Consider the following 18,404-nt stretch of genomic DNA (forward strand, 5'->3'; position numbering starts at 1 on the left):
TTTGTGTAGCAGCTCCAGCAAATATATACAATGCAACTAGTAACATCTGCCAGAAAAGCCAGCGCTCTAAGCTCACAGAATAGCATACTGTCCCTTATTTAGACTCCATCCTACCAAGATCCCTCTCCTTCGAGAACTTCCCTCTTTCTCAGGGGCTTAGGTCAGAAAGCCCATTTTCTTTCTTTTCTAGATTCTTGGAGACCTACTTCCCTCAAATCTAGGCACCTGTTGCGGGGGGTCTTGTGTTTGGGGAGCAAACAAGATGATGAATCCTTTTCCTCTGGAAGCTTCTGCACTTGCACATCCTCTTCTGGTTCTGTGTCCGAGGTCCAGGGGAAGTTTCTGCAGCTGTTTCTCCTGCCCCTTGTGAGATGCAGTGATAAATGAAGACCATTCGGGGAACTGAGTTTCTACAGAAAGTCCGCAGGAGGAGGGCATGTGCGGCCCCTCCAGCGCACACTGGGGACCCTCTCCAGGAAGCGAAAAGCAAATCGTTGCTTGTGATTTGCAGGCTGTGTGGACTCAAAGAGCACGCCAGTCTCTGACCATTGATGAGGAAGGATTTCCAAGACATATTTCTTACCCGTCAGAGTGCAATTGGGAAACTGTACTGGTTTTGTAACTTTATTTTTATTTTTAAGGAAGTATAGGTTTAGGTGCTTTTCTTAGGTTTTAAAAGAAGGTCATTGTGAAATGAGATCTGCTCTCTGTGATAACAAATTGAAGAGACCACACACATTTCAGTGGAGATACTCAGAATGCATGCAATTTTGTTCCTCTGTAGAGCATTAAAATCGTGTGGTTCCTTAAGGCACAATAAAATTGGCAGAATGGTGGGTACTCTTTATTTTGGAGCCAAGCTTACGGACTTTGTCATTTTTGTACAGCGCACTGCTTCCTCTCACAGCGTAACACTGAGGAGGTTTTGATCGCCTCTGCCACAATCAGGACACAGCACGTTTCCATCACGCGCCCGAAATTTCCTTGAGTCCTTTTGTAATCCATCCCCCTCACTCCAGGCCCGGGGCAGCTACTGGGACTTGTGTCCAGTTTTCTCTGGACTTCGACTCAGGCACTTCCCCCCCTACTTTGTTGATGTGCTTTGTATTTTTTCATTGTAATAAATCAGAGCCACGAGGCCAACTCTACACTGAGTTCTGTGAGTCCTGGGACACCCTTGAACCTGAGAAAGGTCCTGGGGTCCTGTACCCAAACCCCCCCCAACCCCGCTTGCCTGGAGTCTCGGGAGCCTGACTGGGGTAACTGAATCTTCTGAGGAGGAAACGCCCCCTCCGTAGCTGCCTCCACCCCCACCACCCAGGACCCCTGCCCCTTCTTCCCCAGAAGGAGGGCGGCTGCTGCTTATCTCCACGCCGTCAAATCCCTGGTTTTCTTTCTTGATGCTGGGGCGGGGGGTAGGTAGGGCAGCAGATTCATCAGTTTTTCTTTCTTTCTTCTTCCTCATTTGTTTTTTCATTTTCTAGGATACAACAGCCAACAAAATCCCTTCTCTGTCCTCAGGGTGCTCCCAGTCTTTGGGGAGGAAACAAACATTCAAACAAGTATAGATCATACTGAGTGTTGGTGTGTGAGGAGCGCAGAGGAGGACCCTGGCCTTAGAGTGGGGGGTCAAGGAAAGCTTCCTGGTGGAGGTGATATTTCCATGGGAAGGATGCATGGGATTTAAGGTGAGTTCACATGTTAGACTGGGTGGTGGTCCAGAGACAGCCAAGTGTTTTCATTGCTGGAAGAGGTTCTTAGGCCATGCCTCTCTCTCTCCTGGTCGTGAAGATTCGAGAGCACAGGGTTCATTGAGGGAGGGTGCTTAGCGGGAAGGAGTGAGGGGAGCAGGCTAGGACAGAGATAGGAGCTCAGCCTCACTGCTTGGGCAGCCCTGGAGCCTGAGTAACAGCATGGAGTTGATGTGCCCTTGGGGTGAGGGCTGGTCTTTTGCCCCTCTGTGACCATCTGCCGTTGGCTGTGGGCTAGGCCGAGGGCTTGTGCAGCTCTTGGACTGGAAGGCAGTTCTCGGGAGAAGGGAAAGCTCTGAGCTGTTAGCAGGTGACACTCACAGCTGCTGGGGGATGGGCGCTCCAGCTGCAACAGGTGGCTGGACAGGGCATGTACGGTGCCCACAGCAGGGGCTTCGGCCAGTCTAGGATGACCGGGTTACTTGGAGGGGGGAGGTGGGGAGCAATGAGGCCAGAGGAGGAGACCAGCGTAAGACTAGGCAGGGTCTTGAGTGCTGTATTAATGAGCCTAGACTTCATCTCGAGGTAATAGGGAGCCATGGGAGGACTTAGAATGTAGGAGGGACATGGCCAAGTTGGGTAGGGCTGCTCTGGAATTCCCCCGAGTTCAGTGTGAAGATGAACGATGTCTCTGGGCCTCCTCCACGCTGACTTCTTCAATCTGGAGTGTCCCTAGATTTCCCCTTTGCTGGGAAAGTCACAAGGGGGTTAGGCTTCTGCAAGCAATTGGGCATTTCCTCTACCCCATCCTTCTCCTTGTTCTGCCCTGCAGCTTGCCCTGATCCCCGCAAGATCTCTGCTGACCTAGATATTACGGCCTCAGTCGCCTCTTCTGGGTTTGAAGGGAAAGTGGCACCTGTGTTCTCAACCGCTCACCAGGCCCCCAGACCCCACCTGTGGTAGGGAAAGTGATGAGGCTCCCACATCCCAAGTTGTCCACATCCTCATCCCCAGAACCTGAGAATATGTGACTTTAAATTTCTAAAGGGACTTTGCCGATGAGATTAAGTTAAGGGGCTTGAGATGGGGAGATTATTCTGAACCATTCCTGTGAGTCTAATATGATAACAAGGGTATTCTTAAGAGGGAGGCAGGGTGGTCAGGAGAGAGAATGAGAGAGAGAAAGAGAGAGAGAGAGAGGTTGGAAGATGCTACACTGCTGACTTTGAAGATGGAGGGAGCCTTGACCCAAGGAATGTGGGTGCCTCTAAAAGCTGGAAAAGACAGGCATGGATTTCCCCCCAGAGTCTCCAGATGGAACACAGCCTTTCTGACATGTTGATTTCAGTCCCAGAAGGCTCCTTTGGGACTCTTCACCTCTAGAACTGTAACATAGTAAGTCTGTGTTGTTTTAAGCCTCTAAGTAGGTGGTTTCTCCTATGAGTAGCCATGATCATTAAGCATAGTGGATAATAATAATGACAATAATAACTAATATTTTTGAGCATTTAATTTGGGCCAGGCAGGGTTTTATGACTTTTATCGCATTAAGCCTCAAACCCTATGAAATTATTATTATCCTCAATTTACCGATGGGGAAAATTGCTTTTGGGGTATTGGTTATCTCTTGCTGTGTAACAATTACTCTAAAAACTAGCTTTAAACAACACATTTTAAATTTCCTTTCTTTTTTAATCCTCGCCCAAGTGTATGTTTATTGATTTTAGAGAGAGAAGAAGGGAGAGTGGGGAGAGAGAGAGAAACATTGATTGGTTGCCTCTCGTACACACCTCAACTGGGGATCGAACACACAGCCTAGGCATGCACCCTGACCTGGAATTAAACCTGAAACCTTTTAGTGTATGGGACGATGTGGTCAGGGCCACTTTTAATTTTCTTATAGTTTCTGAGGGTCAGAAACCTGGAGGTGGCTTAGCTGGATTATTGAGGATTAGGGTCTCTCATGGGGTGGCAGTCAAGCCGTTGTTGGGGGTCTCAGTTCTCTGATATGTGGGCTTCTCCATAGCACGTGGTGACTGGCTTCCCAAGCCGCTCCTCTGTGAATGATCCTGAAAAGAGACAGCAAGGAGGACGCCACAATATCTCTTATGAACTCAGATGTCCCAGATGCCACAATCTCGACCTAACACGATGTCACATTCTCTTTATTCTGTTCATTAGAAGCAAGTCAGCAGGTCCAGGGCACACTCAAGGAGAGCGAATTTAGGCTCCCCCTCTTGAAGGGAAGAGGATCAAAGAATTTGTGGACATATGTTAAAATTACCACGTTGGGCTGTCTGCCTTGAGGGTCCACGCTCCTGGATGCCCTGAGCAAGGATTATAGAAGAAAGTACAAGCCCCAGCCGCCCCTCCCAGCGGGCAGTTATCACCCCATGTACTCTGTCCCCTCTACAACAATCCTCTGCAACAGAGTTCATTGTTATCTCCATTCTCCAGCTGAAGACACTGAGGCCCAGAGAGGCAACTCCCCTCCCCAGGTCACTGTGGGAATACCTTGCAGAGTTGGACTTAATCCCAGCTCCGTCTGACCCCAGCTCCTGTCACGCAAGAGCCGACGTAGAGCTTCCCTGGGTGTCACATACACCCACTCCCCAGCCCGGTGAAGCAGACCTTACTGTTAGTGGGCCTGTTTTACAGATGGGAATGTTGAGGCACAGAGAGATTAAGAGCTTGCCCAGGACCACACATGACTAGCAAACAGCGGAGATGGGTTTTGAACCCATCCCCTGGGAAGAGGGTAGTGATCTGGTTCCAGAGTCTCTGTTTATCCTTCAGTGCTTCTCTTAAAGGTCACACAGCTCTGTTTATTCTCCTTCTTGGGTACAATTTGCCATATTTTCACAGTGGCTCTTAATTCCAGCTTCATGGGGACCACTGACGCATCTTCTTCAGTGATCATAACACCAAGACGGGTGTTTTGCCTTGAGGAGAACAAAAGGGAGAAGGCAAGAGCCAGGAGCACTTTTCTCCTGGTGAACTTGGGGCAGGTCTTTGCAGCTCGTTTTTAGCTCGTGACAGATGCTCCTTGTGCCACTCCACACCCCTCAGCTCACACTAGACTGACCTCTGTCTTGGGAGCCCTGTTCTGTCTGCCTGGAGACCAGGCCCGAGGATTCATGAGTTGACGCAAGGCTCAATGCATGATTGATAAGTAGCTGGAGGACAAACACCCCAGTTCCCTTGCCCCTCAGTTGAGATAACTCTGAATAGGGGGCTCTATGCCTCCTTCACGCCTCCTTCAAGAGGTGCCCAGTGAGGGTAAGCCCAGGTTTTCACTGTGTATGTTGCTTGATAACACACCCGCTGTGGCCTCGTTCCTGGCCATGTTCCCCTCCCTCCCCAGCTGGAGTTTTCTGGGGTCACCTCCATGAGAAACTACTTTCACTAGAATCCTCGTCTCCGTGTCAGCTTCTGGGAGATCCTAATGAAGGCACTCCTAGACCTCCATATGGATGCGACTGTGCTTGCATGTGTGCATGTGTGTGCGTGTTGAGTTGGGGGCTGGGAAGGGGATGAGAGAGTAGCTGTGCACAGGGCGATGACATGCTGTGGTCAGGGAGAGTGGAGAGCTGGGGGAAGATGAGATAGTTGAGTCTCTAGACCTTGGCAGAGGGCCCTGGATTCAAATCTGAGGCCCTCCGAGGAATCTTGGACAAGTCTCATCTCCTCCTTCCTTTTTTTTGTTTTATTTTTGTAAAATAGGTGGGGGTCAAAACTCCTACTTTAGGATGTTGATGTGACAATGTAATTAAATTTTGTTAGCCGTGTGTAATAACAGAGATTTTTTTAAAAAATCCTCACTTAAGGATATGTTTATAGATTTGAGAGAGAGAAACATTGATCAGTTGCATCCCATACGCACTCTGGGGATCGAACTCACAACCTTTTGGTATATGGGACCACACTCCATCCGACTGAGCCACTCACCCAGGGTGGGGAATGCCTTTTTTTTTTTTTTTTTTTTTTTTTTTTTTTAACGTGCCAGGCTGTGAAGAGGTCCTTGAGCTTGCTTCTTTGAGGGCAGGTGGCCGAAGCTCATTTAGTATCAGCGGCAATAAAACAAGCTGGTAAGAGACAGGAGATAAGATATTGGTTGGAAAGAAAAAAAGAACAGGCGGGTGGGAAGGAGAGAGAGGGAGAGTGAGACCATAGTGGCCTGCCAGACAGACCAACCTCTCTTCTTCACTGTGGAGAAAGCAGAAAATTAGGGGTTTTGCCATGCTGTCCTCATGAGTGGCAGCAACTCAGCAAAAAGGTCCCTGGCGCTCTGGTAGCAGTTGAGCAACTCTGGCTCCGCCCCTCCCCGCTCTGTTTTATTGGAAAACCCGAGGATGCAGAAAAGGCTGTCCTCCGTGAAGAGAGACACAGTGCGATGTGGACTTTCAGCCTGCTCCTCTTCTGCGGTGAGTGTCAGTTTCTGTAGACCTCCGAACGCGTTCTGGGAGGGGGCAGGCTCCCCCACAGCCTGCTCCCACAGGGAGCCCGGGAGAGCGAATTGCGCCAGGAAGGTGACCTGCTCAGAGCCAAGGGGGCCAGGCTGTCCCCATGCCTCGGTCAGTCATTGCTTCTAGGCTGGGGAAACCGCTGGGGGATGGCCGTGCCCACCTGCTAAAGCGGGTGGGAGGTGGTGCCAAGGGTGGCCACCAGCCCAGCTCTCCCGACCTGGCAAAGCGAAAGAACTGGAGAGCTGACGCAGGTAGCTCCCTGGGAAGAGGCTGTGTTTTCCTCATCACATGCCCCTTCCTGCTTTCATCATGGGCACTTAGGGAAATATGAGGACTGGCTAGGTGACAGGGTGGGTCTTGGCCGGATCTCAGAAGCATCTAACGACTTTTCTTTTTGCAGGTTGGCAGCACTACTCAACACAGGCGAATTTGGGTAAGAGATGCCCCCTGACTGAAGGCTGTTAGAGCTTGGGCAGGTGCCTCTGCCTCCCAGTTTTGTCATCTGATTAATGGGTATTGTGATGACCCCACCTAATGGGATGGTTGTTAGGATTCCGCTCCATATGGTGTTGTTAAGAGGGGGGCTCTGGAGCTACACCTCCTGGGTTTGAATCTTGGTTCCAGTGCTCGTTGCCATGGGGACCTCTGGTATTTGAATCAATTCCAGGAACTTCAATTTCCATGAAAGTAAAGGTTAGAGGAGCTAATCCCACAGGATTTTGATGAGGATAAAAAGAGGTAAGATAAAGGCAGGGCTGAGATTGGTACTTGGAATATAGTAAGTGCTCAATTAAATTAGCCCCTCCCCCACTTCCTCCTCCCCAGCTCTTGCCTCTCCTTCGCCTCCTTCTCCTCCTCCTCTCCCTCCTTTCTCCTCCTCAGATAAATATAAATTATCTGGTTATTATCAACAGGGCTGCAGATGAGCCACAACTGGTAGCCAGCGAGGGGGCAGAGCCAGGATAACGACCAGTCTCCTGGATTCCTTCCCAGCATTAGTTCCTTCCTCTTTGCTCTGGTCTTGCATTCTGACCTGTGGTGTGACCTGGGACAGCTTGAAATGCTCTTGGGCATCGCTTTCCACATTTGTAAAATGTAGTCAATAGCATGTACCAGTAGTAGGTTGACTGACAACCCTGACTTGCCCCAGATTGGTGGGTGGGGTGGGGTGGGAACCCAGGATGCTGGACTTCAAATGCTAACACCAGGAAAGTCCTGGGAAAACCAGGATGAGTTGGTCACCCTACCTTAAAGTGTTATTGTGGGGACTGGAAAAACTGCATGGTAGGGACCTAGGAAATGGAAGTTCTAGTTATATGTTCAAACTCTCTCTGCCTCTCCGAGCCTCAGTTTTTTGGCTTAGGTTAATTAAGTGCCCATCTGTAAAGTTGTTTTGCTCATGAATGAGCATCATGGGTGTGTCTCAGATGTACTGTTGAAGTGGCCTTTGGCCTGGTCCCCTAGCTTGTCCTCCCGGCAGCAGCGAGATGGCACCTGTGAGTACCTGAACTGGTTTTGTTCCTCTTTTGCCCAGAGCCCTCCAGGACTCCCACCTCCCTCAGGGTAGGAGCCAAAGTACTTTCTGTGGCCCGCAAGACCCTGTGTGATCTGCCAGTCCCCTCCCTGCCCTCACTTCTCCCTCTGCCCCTCACTCACTCTGCTCCAGCCACATGGGCCTCCTTGCTGTTCAAACCACACACCAGGCACAGCCCTGCCTCAGGACCTTTGTACATGCTGTGCCTTTAGCCTGGAATGCTCTTGCCCTGTGTAGACACATGGCTCCCTCCATCACCTTCTTTATGTTTCAGTTCCTGTGTCATCTTCTTAGTGACTACTCTATTTTTGACATTGTATCCGTCACCCTCACCTCTTCAGATTATCAGTCCTGTGAAGGTTGATAATTTTGTGTGTCTTGTTCCACTGCTGAATCTACCATGCCTAGGAGAGTCCTGGCATATAGTAGGTGTTTGCATTAGGATACTCCAGAGGAGCAGAACAAATAGGGTGGATACCTATCTCTCTCTCTCTCAATATATATTCATATATGTAAAGATACATAATAAGGAGTTGGTTCACATGATTTCAGAAGCTGGTAAGTCCCAGGTTCCATAGGGTGAGGTGCAAGGTCTTGAGACAGGAAAGGATTTGAGGAACTGAGCAAAGGTGAGCATAGCTAATGGGACAGGGCAGGAGATAAGCTGGAGAGGCTGACAGATGCTCAGGCACAGAGGACTGGGTTGTTCTGGTTGGGGGTGGATTTTGAGCTGTGGCAGACAGAGCTAGAGGAAGAAAGCATTGGGAAGTGCGGAGTGGGGAGACCGCAAGTGGCGATGTGCCGGAAGTCTGCAAAGAGAAAGGTTGGCTCTGCAGATGAAAGAGGAAGCTGGAAATGAGAAGAAAGATACCATCTGAGTGCAGGGAAGGGAAGTAAACAAAGTAGTTGTAAGAGTCAAAAAAGCCTGGCACTCAAGAACCTAATCATGATAATTCATCCATTATGTTTGTATTGTTTCCCCATAATATCCCATCCTACGATGGATGTTGGCAATATCGTTGACTCCTCTCTTTCACCCCCCCTCCCGATCCGCTGGCACATCCTGTCGGCATTACCTTCAGAATAAATGCAGAATCACATGCTTTCTGCTGAGCTCACCTGGCAGGCTCCCCCCGCCCCCCCCCGCCGCCGTCAGTCGTTGCTCCCCCGGACAAGTGCAGACACCTCTGCCTTGTCATCCTGCCTGGGGCCCTCTGCAGTTCTCTCTCCAGCTGGTGGCCAGAGATCACATAAAACCTAGGCCATGTGGTGCCCCTCCTCTGCGCTAAGCTCTCCCATGGCTCCCGCTTCTCTCCGATAAAAAGCTGAAGCCTTACCATGGTCTGGCAGATCCTCCACGATCTGGCCGTGCCACCTCCTCTGGTTCTTCCCTCCCCCCGCTCTGCTCCAAACACACCGCCCCCCTCGTAGTCCCATGAAATCACCAGGCCTCATCCTGCCTCATGCCTTTGCCTTTGCTGTTTCCTCTGCCTTAAGGAGCTTCCTAGCTCACCCTCTCACCTCGCGCAGACCTTTGCTCAGACATGACCTTCTCAGTAAGGTCTTTATGTCTGAGCAATGACTGTACCAGGAGCTGTTCAACGCACTCAGGACATGGCAATAAATAAGACCGACACAACTCGCTGACCTCTGGGAGCTCACAGTCCAACCAATTCTCAACATTTTTCTATAGGATTACCTTAGAAATTGCATGAAAATGTATCCCATTTCCAGTCAGACCTACCTTCTCATGAGTAGCAGTAGTGAAAGCCATGTACTTTGGGGTTCGACAGGCCTGGAGTTGCCACTTACCTGCTGTGCGTTCTGGGGCAAGTCACTTAGCTTCTTTGAGCCTGTGTTTCACATCCATACAATGGGAATTTTATCAGTTTCCTATTACTGTTGTAACACTTGACTGCAAACTTGGTGGCTTAAAGCAACCAAAACATTATCTTACAGCTCTGGAGATTGGGAATCCAAAATGTCTCATTGGGCTGAAAGTGTTGGTGGGGCTGCATTCCCTTCTGGGGGCCCTAGAGGAGAATCTGTTTTCTTGCCTTTTCCAGCTGCTAGACGTACGTCACCTGTATTCCTGGGCTCATGTCCCCTTCCTCCGTCTTCACAGCCAGCGATGGCTGGTCAAGCCTTTCTGTCATTGCATCACTTTGACTCCACCTCTCCTGGCTTCTCCTTTCACATATAAAGACACTGTGATTAGTTGGCTCCTCCCCAATAACCCAGGATGACCTCTCTATCGCAAGGTCAGCTGATCAGCAAGCTAAATTCCATGTGCAACCTTAATTCCTCCTGTTCGTGTAGCATAACATATCACCTGGTTCTGGGATTGGGACGTGGTCATCTTTGGTGGAGCCATTATTCTGCTGATCATAGGAATGATAGTATCAAATGAGGGTCTTCCTTAGCACCCGGCGCCTGCTCCCACCTGTGGCTTTGTCCAAAGGGAACAGCAGATGCAAAGGCCCTGTCGTGGAAAGGCTAGGAATAAGAGACTGACGTGAGATGAGGCTTAAGGATGTGGTTGTTCCTGGTCACTGGGGTTTTTTTGGGTCTCGTTAAGTAATTTGGATTTTAATTCTGATTGCAACAGCCAGGGTTACAGGGAGGGATGGGGTGGATGATCAAATCTGCATACAGAGATGATTTCAGGGGACTAAGGGGGAATGTAGGACTGACGGGACAACCCAGAGGAAGATCTTTACCAAGCATAGCTGTGGAAATGGGGAGAAGGAGGTAGATGTAGAATGCTATTTGGAAGGGAGAATCAATGGAGGAGGGATTCGCTCATTGGCTGTGAGGGTGGGGGCTAAACAGGGAAACTGTGGTACAGGGAGGTGAAAGCACTTGTCCCCAGGCTGGATTGGCTAGGATGGATCTCAGGCCCCTCTCCAGATCTGCTGAACCAACATCTGATATCCCAGGCTCTCCTGGGTGTCCCAGGTGAGGCAGAGGCTACTGATCTGCAGACCACCCTCAGCAGCAAGGGTCAGTGCACCTCACCCTCTCATGGGCCCGCAGATCACCTGAGGGTCTTGTGAAAGTGCAGGTTCTGATCCAGCAGATCTGGGGCAGGGCCTGAGATTTTACTTCCATCAAACTTCCTACGGGTGCCACTGGCCCATGGACCACACATTGAGAAGGAAGGGCAAAGGGTCTTCAGGTCTTAATGAGCACCCCAGGTCGCTGTATCAGTTTCCCAGGGCTGCCATAACAGAGCAGAGACATAGTGTTTCACAGTTCTGGAGGCCAGGAGTCCAAGGTTCAGGTAGGTACTTCTTCTGATGGCTCCAGGGGGAGAATCTGTTCCCTCTACCTCTCTCAACTTCTGGTGTTGCCAGCGTTCCTTGGCTTGTAGATGCATCACTCCGATCTCCGCCTCCGTTGTCGCATGAGCCTCTCCCTGTGTCTCTGTACCTCTCCTCCACCTCTTATGAGGACATCAATCATGTCAGATTAAGGGACCATTTCTACTCCAGTATGATCTCGTCTTAACTTACATCTTAATGACGTCTGCAAAGACCCTATTTCCAAATAAGGTCACATTCTCGGGACCAAGGTTTAGGATTTCAACATATCTTTACAGGGGAGAAAATGCCACCCACAACAGTCGCCTTCAGGGGCTCACACTGGCTTTCCTTGCAGCCCCGCTCTGGTGCTCTAACCCAAGCTCTTCCTTCCACGCTGCCGAGATGTGAATGAGTGTGCGGACACCACCACGCGCCCAGCTTATGCCACCTGCACCAACACTGTGGAAAGTTACTACTGCACTTGTAAACGAGGCTTCCTGTCCAGCAATGGACTGACGCGGTTCAGAGGCCCAGGAGTGGAATGCAAAGGTGAGTTCACATGCCCTCAACATCCTCCAGGATTCAGTAGAAATTAGGTGGAAGCCGGCAGATGTAGGTACTTTGTTTCTTTCCCCCAAACATTATTCCTTCCCTCCTTCCTTTTGCCTGCCTGCCTGCCTGCCTTTCCTCCCTTCCTTCTCCCCAATCCTCTCTTCCTTCTTTTCTCTTTCTCTTTCTTTCTACCATAAAAATGCTTCCTAGTCACTGAAATTTCCAATGATTAGAGACTAGCATTATAATGAAAATAAAAATAAAGATCATTCTATTTATCAATATTCAGAAATAACCACTGATTTTATTTTGAGATCCTCCTTCTGCCTCTCCATGCAGATAAGATTTTTCTAACATTTATTGAGTGCCAGGCTCTGTGTGAAGGGCTTTAGGTTAGTTGTACCATGGAATTGAGTGTAGCAGTGGGATGCTTCTCCATTGGAAAGACGAGGAAACCAAGGCTTGAAGAGCTGAAATGACTTGTCAAGCCAGAACCCAGGTCTTTCTGACTCTAATGGTGATCTGTCAACCACATTACCTATTTGCCACACTCTAGTTGTGAGGCGTTGGGAAAATGTATCTAATCTGTCTAAGCCTCAATGTTTCTATATGTAAAATGGGTGTTTAAGAGCATCTATCTCCAAGGATAGTTGGGAAGATTATATGCAATAATGTTTGCAGTGCGCTAGGCACATATAGAGACCCAAGAGCTCCTGTTAACATAAGTGATGTAAACTCAAGTAATTCCCAGAATGAGCTAAGTTCTTTGTCTGCATTTCTTATATTTAGACCCCAGTTCTCCTCTTGAGAGTAAAGATCTGTCTGTGCCTTTGAATAAGATGAGCAAACTTTTTCTGTCAGGATCCAGATGGTAAATATTTTGGAGATTGCAGGCTGTATGATCTCTGTCATGACTACTCAGTACTCCAGCTGTATTGCAAAAGCAGTAATAAATAATACATAAGTGAATGGATGTGAATGTGTTCCAATAAAACTTTATTTACACAAACAAGTGGAGGGCCATATTTGACCCATGGGCTGTAGTTGGCTGAGTAAGATAATTCATTCCTTTCATTGAAGTTCTCAGGGAGCCCCAAACATCCTTGTTTGGGCTACAGTTCATGGGCTAGCCAGTGAGCTCAGTACTGCTGGTGGGTCTTGGTGTTTAAATATGAGGTGAAATCAACATTCCTCACCTAGAAAATGATGAGTCCTAAAGTCAGGATTTTGTCCACTTTATGTCTTTGACCCTCAGGACAGTGCCTGATAGCTTGTAAAAATTCAATAGATTTTTGTCAAATGAAATAACACATTACTTTATCCTTTATGTTAACTTCAGATTTATCATCCTGTTACTGATAGACACCTAGGTTGTTTCTAATGTTTTACAACTTCAAGCAAAGCTCGGATCAATATCCTCATGGTCTTATCTTGGTGGACAGCAAAGCTCCAGATTTCTTTTTAAGAGAGGTGCAATTAGCCAGGAGGGGGCTGAGGGAGACTTGCCTCAGAGTTTCATTGGCACGACAAGTACACAGTGAGTGTTTATTTAGGGTGGCTTGATGGAGCAGGGATGAAGGAAACTTGGGATGGGCCAACCAATGGTACCATGACTACACAATTCTATAGGCTCTTCAATGAGTAAATTTCTAGAGGTTTCTTTGCAAGGTGTTATTGACTGGGTAACAGATCACTGCAAACTTAGTGCATAAAACAATAACAATCATTTATTTTGCTGGTGAAAGAATCTACAGTTTGGGCTGGGTTTAGTTCCACACAGTGTCTGCTGAGTCAGTCCTCATGTCTTAGGGAGTTAGAAGATCCACTTTGAACAGAGCCTACTCACATGGCTGGTAAACAGGTGCTGGCTGTTGGCTGGCTGCTCCACCAGGCCTGTGGGCTGCATGTCTTAGCTCTGCTCCAAGTGGGCTGCTTTGTCACGGCTGGCTGGGCTTCCTCACAGTATAGTGCCTGAGTTCTAAGAATGAGCATCTCAAGAGAACAATGAATAATTTTTTATGATCTTGTGTCACTTCCACCATAGTCACAAGCATGCTCATTTTGAAGGGGAGGGAATATAGACCTGCTGCTTGGTGGAAGGAATACCAAATTTACATTGAATGAAGGGCGTAAGGATTAGAAGACATTACAACCATCTTTGGAAAATATAGCCTTTTATACAAGATGAAGCAAATTTGTGACTCTGATCCTTTCTCTGCCTAGATGTAGATGAATGTTCTCTACGCCCCTCACCATGTGGTCCTAACTCAGTCTGCAAAAATCTGCCAGGGAGGTACAAGTGCAGCTGCTTGCCTGGTTTCTCTTCTCCCACTGGAGATAACTGGGTCCCGGCAAAGCCAGGTCACTTCTCCTGTGCAGGTAATGCTCCCGGGCTCTGCATGGGTCTTTGGTTGACAGCTACCATGGAGTTGGGCACATGTGTTTCTAATCTTATACAGCCAATCTTGTGTCTGCTCACTCTCCTCTACTGCTCCGCAGACATCAATGAATGCCTCAGTGGAGTCTGCCCGGAGCATTCTGAGTGCACCAACTCTTTGGGAAGCTACAGTTGCCACTGCCAAGATGGATTCATCTCTAACAACTCCCGCTGTGAAGGTATGAAGGACTTGCTCTTCTTCACTTGCCTACTTAATGAAGAATCACCTCACTTGATGATCTTATAAGATAGGGATAATGAGCCTCATTTTAGGAATGAGAAAATTGAGGCTCAGAGAGGTAAAGTCACTTGCTAAAGAACACCCAGCTACTGAAGTGGAAGAACTGGGATTTGCACTCCTGTTAAGTTCCTACTATGAGTTAAGCAGTGAGGTCAGGAAGTACTTGAATGTACAGGGGGCTATGTTCCTAGAGTGATCTTTCTTTCAGGGGACATTGGCCATGTCTGGAGACATTTTTGATTGTCACTGCTGGTGGTGGTGTGGGGGTGTTGTGTGGCTACTGTCATCTAGAGGGTAGAGACAAGAGATGCTGCTAAACACATTACAATGCACAGGACAGATCCCCACCATCAAAAATCATCTGATGGTGGGCAAAGGTGTATTGGCCACCATAACGAGACATTGACTTCAGACTGAAGAATGGAGCAGGGAACTCCATAGAATATAACAGAATTTATTTTAGGGTCATGTACTCCCAGGAATCCTCCCTGGGTCGGGAAGATTGGGTCAGAGTAGAACAGACAGTCCAGCAATCTGTGCAGATTATTCTCTGATAGCAGATCTTTGCTACTGAGCTTTTTTATAGTATAACAAATACTAACTGTTAATAAGAGAAAGGGAAAAAGAATGCAGTAGTGCCAGGAACCATACCTCCCGGTGGTCTTGTGATGGGTGGTTGCTTGTAATTGATATATCATCAGTTTGATATTTATCTTGGTTGTCCTTGTATTCTGGTCATTAATATCAAAAATATTTATGGCACCCTGGCTGGGTGGCTTAGTTGGGTGAAGCATTGTCCTGTACACCAAAAGGTTCTGGGTTTGACCTCTGGTCAAGGTACACACCTAGGTTGTGGGTTCAATCCCTAGTAGGAGGGTATATGAGAGACAACCAATTGGTGTTTTTCTTTTACATCTCTCTCTCTCTCTCTCTCTTTCTCTCTCCTTTCCTCTTTCTCTAAAAAAAATTAGTAAACATATCCTTGGGTGAGGGTTAAAGAATATTTATGGCTATATATTAAGGAGCACAGATAATTATCAACTAAAAGGCTTTGATATGCTTGCTAAGGATAGTGAGGTTGGTCACAGCATGAAATGAGATCCAGACACAAAAATGGAGTTGGTTTTGTTCACATCTACTTCTATACAAAAATAATCCCATTTCAAATGTCAGTAGTGCTAATGTAGAGACTTTCTGTCCTAGGAAGACATATACTTCAAAATTTTCTCCTAATGGTATTTGAATTAAGATCTGAGAGTTATCCTTGATCTTCCTTCTCCTTTCATATTAAATCATGCCTTAGGGAATTGACCTGCTAAATGGTCTTGAATCTCTCCATCCTTCTCCATCTTTTGTCCAAACATCATAATGACTGCAGCAGTCTCTGCCCTTCTCCAGTCTAGCCTCTTTGAATCCATCCCCCACATTGCAGTCAGAATATTCTCACTGAGAGACAGGGCTCCATCTTTCCAAGTCTGGTGCAGCCTGTCTTCTCCACGTTCACTTATGGAGAGTGACTGCATCGAGCAAGGCATGGAGTCATCAAACCTTCTTATATCTCCTTGGCTTGGAGCCAGAGACATTTTAAGTCATCTGTGGTTTCCCTAGTCCATTTGTAGTATAGTCAGCTATTGTTGACTCACAGATCGCCCTGAAAGACACTGGCTAAAAACAACCACCATTGATTCAACTCTTGATTCCATGCTTTGGCCATTGAAGTTGGGCTTTGGGGCCAGTTCTTTGGATCTCAGCTGGGGTTGTTTGTGAGTCTGTGGTCAGCTGGGGGTCAGCTTTGCCGATTTTGGTTGGGCTGTCCACATGTCTAAGGTGATCCATCTCTCTCCCATTTTGTCTTTTATTCTTCATTAGGCCAGTCTAGGCCTTGTTCATATGGTAGAAGCTCCAAGAATGAGCAGAAACAAACAACCCTCTAGAGGTCTAAATTCAGAACTGGCACCATATCACTTTTGCTGCATTCTATTGGACACTGCAAGTCATAGGGCCAGCTAGACTCAAGGGCTAGGGAAACAACTCCACATCTTAAAGAGAGGAGTGACAGATCCACGTTACATTGCACAATCCACCTCCCAGGGGGTGGATACAGGGAGGAGTGAAAGACCATGAATATCTCTGTGACCTATGATTGTTATGTTTCAAAACTATTTGCCACCCTTTTGTTTACACACTGTTGGTCAAAATTTATTCTCCCTGGAAGGTAGAAAGAAGGAGAGAACACAGGTATTGGAGAGTAGCAGCGCTATGTGTCCCTGGTTAGGAACATGTATAGTGGATCTCCTGTTCGCAGTCTCCTGTCCTCAGTTCCTCAGCTGCCTAGACCTGGGTTTTCATTTCCACTCAACAGAGGTGGATGAATGTACCGATCCCAGAGCTTGCCCGGAACATGCAACCTGCCACAACAGTTTTGGAAGCTACTCTTGCATCTGCAACCCAGGATTTGAATCCAGCAGTGGAAACATGAGTTTCCATGCCCCAGGAGTGACGTGCGAAGGTAGGTGAAGTGGTTGCTTGCAGACTCAGATCCAAGTCTGTGTTCAAAGACAGCAGTGCTGGGGCAGGAATCAGGGTGGATCTCAGCTGAGTTAACAGCCTCACCTGCAAAGGTGAAGCCAATAATCATTCATTTATTCTTTCATTCATTCATGCATTCATTCAAAAAATACTTCTGGAGCACTTACTATACATGAGGCACTATTCTAGGAATGGTGGATACAGTGGTGAAAAGTATAGGCAAAAGCATTTGTCCTGTAACTATAATCTAGTATGGGGGGAGACAGATAACAAAGAAAATAAATGCATGAAAGTATTATGTGTCACTGATAGTTAAAGGAGATGAAGACAAATAAGGCAGGGAAGGCAGATAGAGAGTGCTGGAGTGGATTTCTAATTTTAATAGAGCAAAGGCCACATTGGGAAGTTGATATTTGAGAAAAATCTGTAGGAATCAAGGGATTGAGATATTGGGTATCTGGGGAAGGGTGTTCCAGGAGGAGGGGACAGCAGGTACAAGGCCTGGAGGCAGGATCTCAGCTAAGGCTCTAGCTCTTCCATATGTCACTCCTTTTGGTCCTCCCAACATCCTGGTTTTATTGGGGATATTTTATAACCATTTTAGAGGTGGGGAAACATAGCCCTCATTGTGGTTGAGCCACTCTCCCAAGGTCAAATAGACAGAGGTAGGAGAGGCAGCATCTGAGCTGAGCCTCGGTGCGATATCACACACATGCTCCCAGCCACCAGGCCATTCTGCCTCCAAATCAGGCTGCAAACACTGGCAACTCAGGTGGGCGTAGCATGGAGCAGACATGGATTCTATCTCTATTTCCAGAGTATGGGACTCAAGGCATCTTGGGAAGCTGTCATCTAAAAATTTCAGTGCTAGATAGAGCCTGGATTTAAATCCTCGTTGTGCTTTTTACAAACTCTGTGATGCTGCACAATTGTAAAGCTCAGTTTTCTTCTCTGAAAAATGGAAATAATATTAATATTCGCCTCATAGGGCTGCTCGGAGCACTCATTGAGCTGATGCATGTAAAGGGTGTACTTCAGTGCCTGCCACAAAGAAAGCTCAACATGTTAGCAGTTAATTTTTTATTTTTGTTAACACTTACCTAGTTCTTGCTACAGCCCAGATTCTGTTTTGAGTGCTATGTAGATATCACCTTAGTGAGTCCCCTGAACAGCCTAATGGCGTGGGTCCCGTTATTTTCCCCATTTAACAGATAAATTCTCTCGTCCAGTGCATTGGTCAGCTCAGGCTACCATAACAAAATACTGCAGGCTGGGGGCTTAAACAACAGACATTACTTCTCACAATTCTGGGCACTGGAAGTTTAGGTCAGGGTGCTGGTGTGGCTGGGTTCTTGCGAGGACTGTCTTTCTGGCTTGCAGATGACTGCCTTCTTGCTGTGTCCTCATGGGGTAGAGAGAGAAAGAGGTCTTGTGTCTCTTCCCCTTCTTATAAGGGCACTAACCCCATCATGAAGGCCCCACCCCTATGACCTCACCTAAACCTAATTATATTCCAAAGGGTCATGTCCAAATACCATCCCGTTGAGGGTTAGTGCTTCAATATATGAATTTGGGGGCACATAATTTGGTCCACAGCGTCCAGTAACACACCGCTTGCAAGGGACAGAGCCAGGCTTTGGACCCAAGAT

At 47.6% G+C, this 18,404-nt stretch overlaps 1 protein-coding gene across 1 annotated transcript in view; it reads left to right on the top strand.

Moving 5' to 3' along the window:
- Positions 1–6,059: 6,059 nt before the first annotated feature.
- ADGRE1 (adhesion G protein-coupled receptor E1) overlaps positions 6,060–18,404 on the top strand; it is a 40,541-nt gene continuing 28,196 nt past the window's right edge. The window contains exons 1-6 of the mRNA XM_054562130.1: positions 6,060–6,115; positions 6,558–6,590; positions 11,399–11,545; positions 13,772–13,927; positions 14,048–14,164; positions 16,589–16,735. Of these exons, the coding sequence (XP_054418105.1) occupies positions 6,085–6,115; positions 6,558–6,590; positions 11,399–11,545; positions 13,772–13,927; positions 14,048–14,164; positions 16,589–16,735 (631 nt within the window). The 5' untranslated portion in view covers positions 6,060–6,084. The remainder of the gene's footprint in view (positions 6,116–6,557; positions 6,591–11,398; positions 11,546–13,771; positions 13,928–14,047; positions 14,165–16,588; positions 16,736–18,404) is intronic.

This window comes from Pteronotus mesoamericanus, unplaced genomic scaffold, assembly GCF_021234165.1.
Source record: "Pteronotus mesoamericanus isolate MK-2021 breed Mesoamerican mustached bat unplaced genomic scaffold, CSHL_Meso_final scaffold_636, whole genome shotgun sequence".
Lineage (NCBI taxonomy): Eukaryota > Metazoa > Chordata > Mammalia > Chiroptera > Mormoopidae > Pteronotus > Pteronotus mesoamericanus.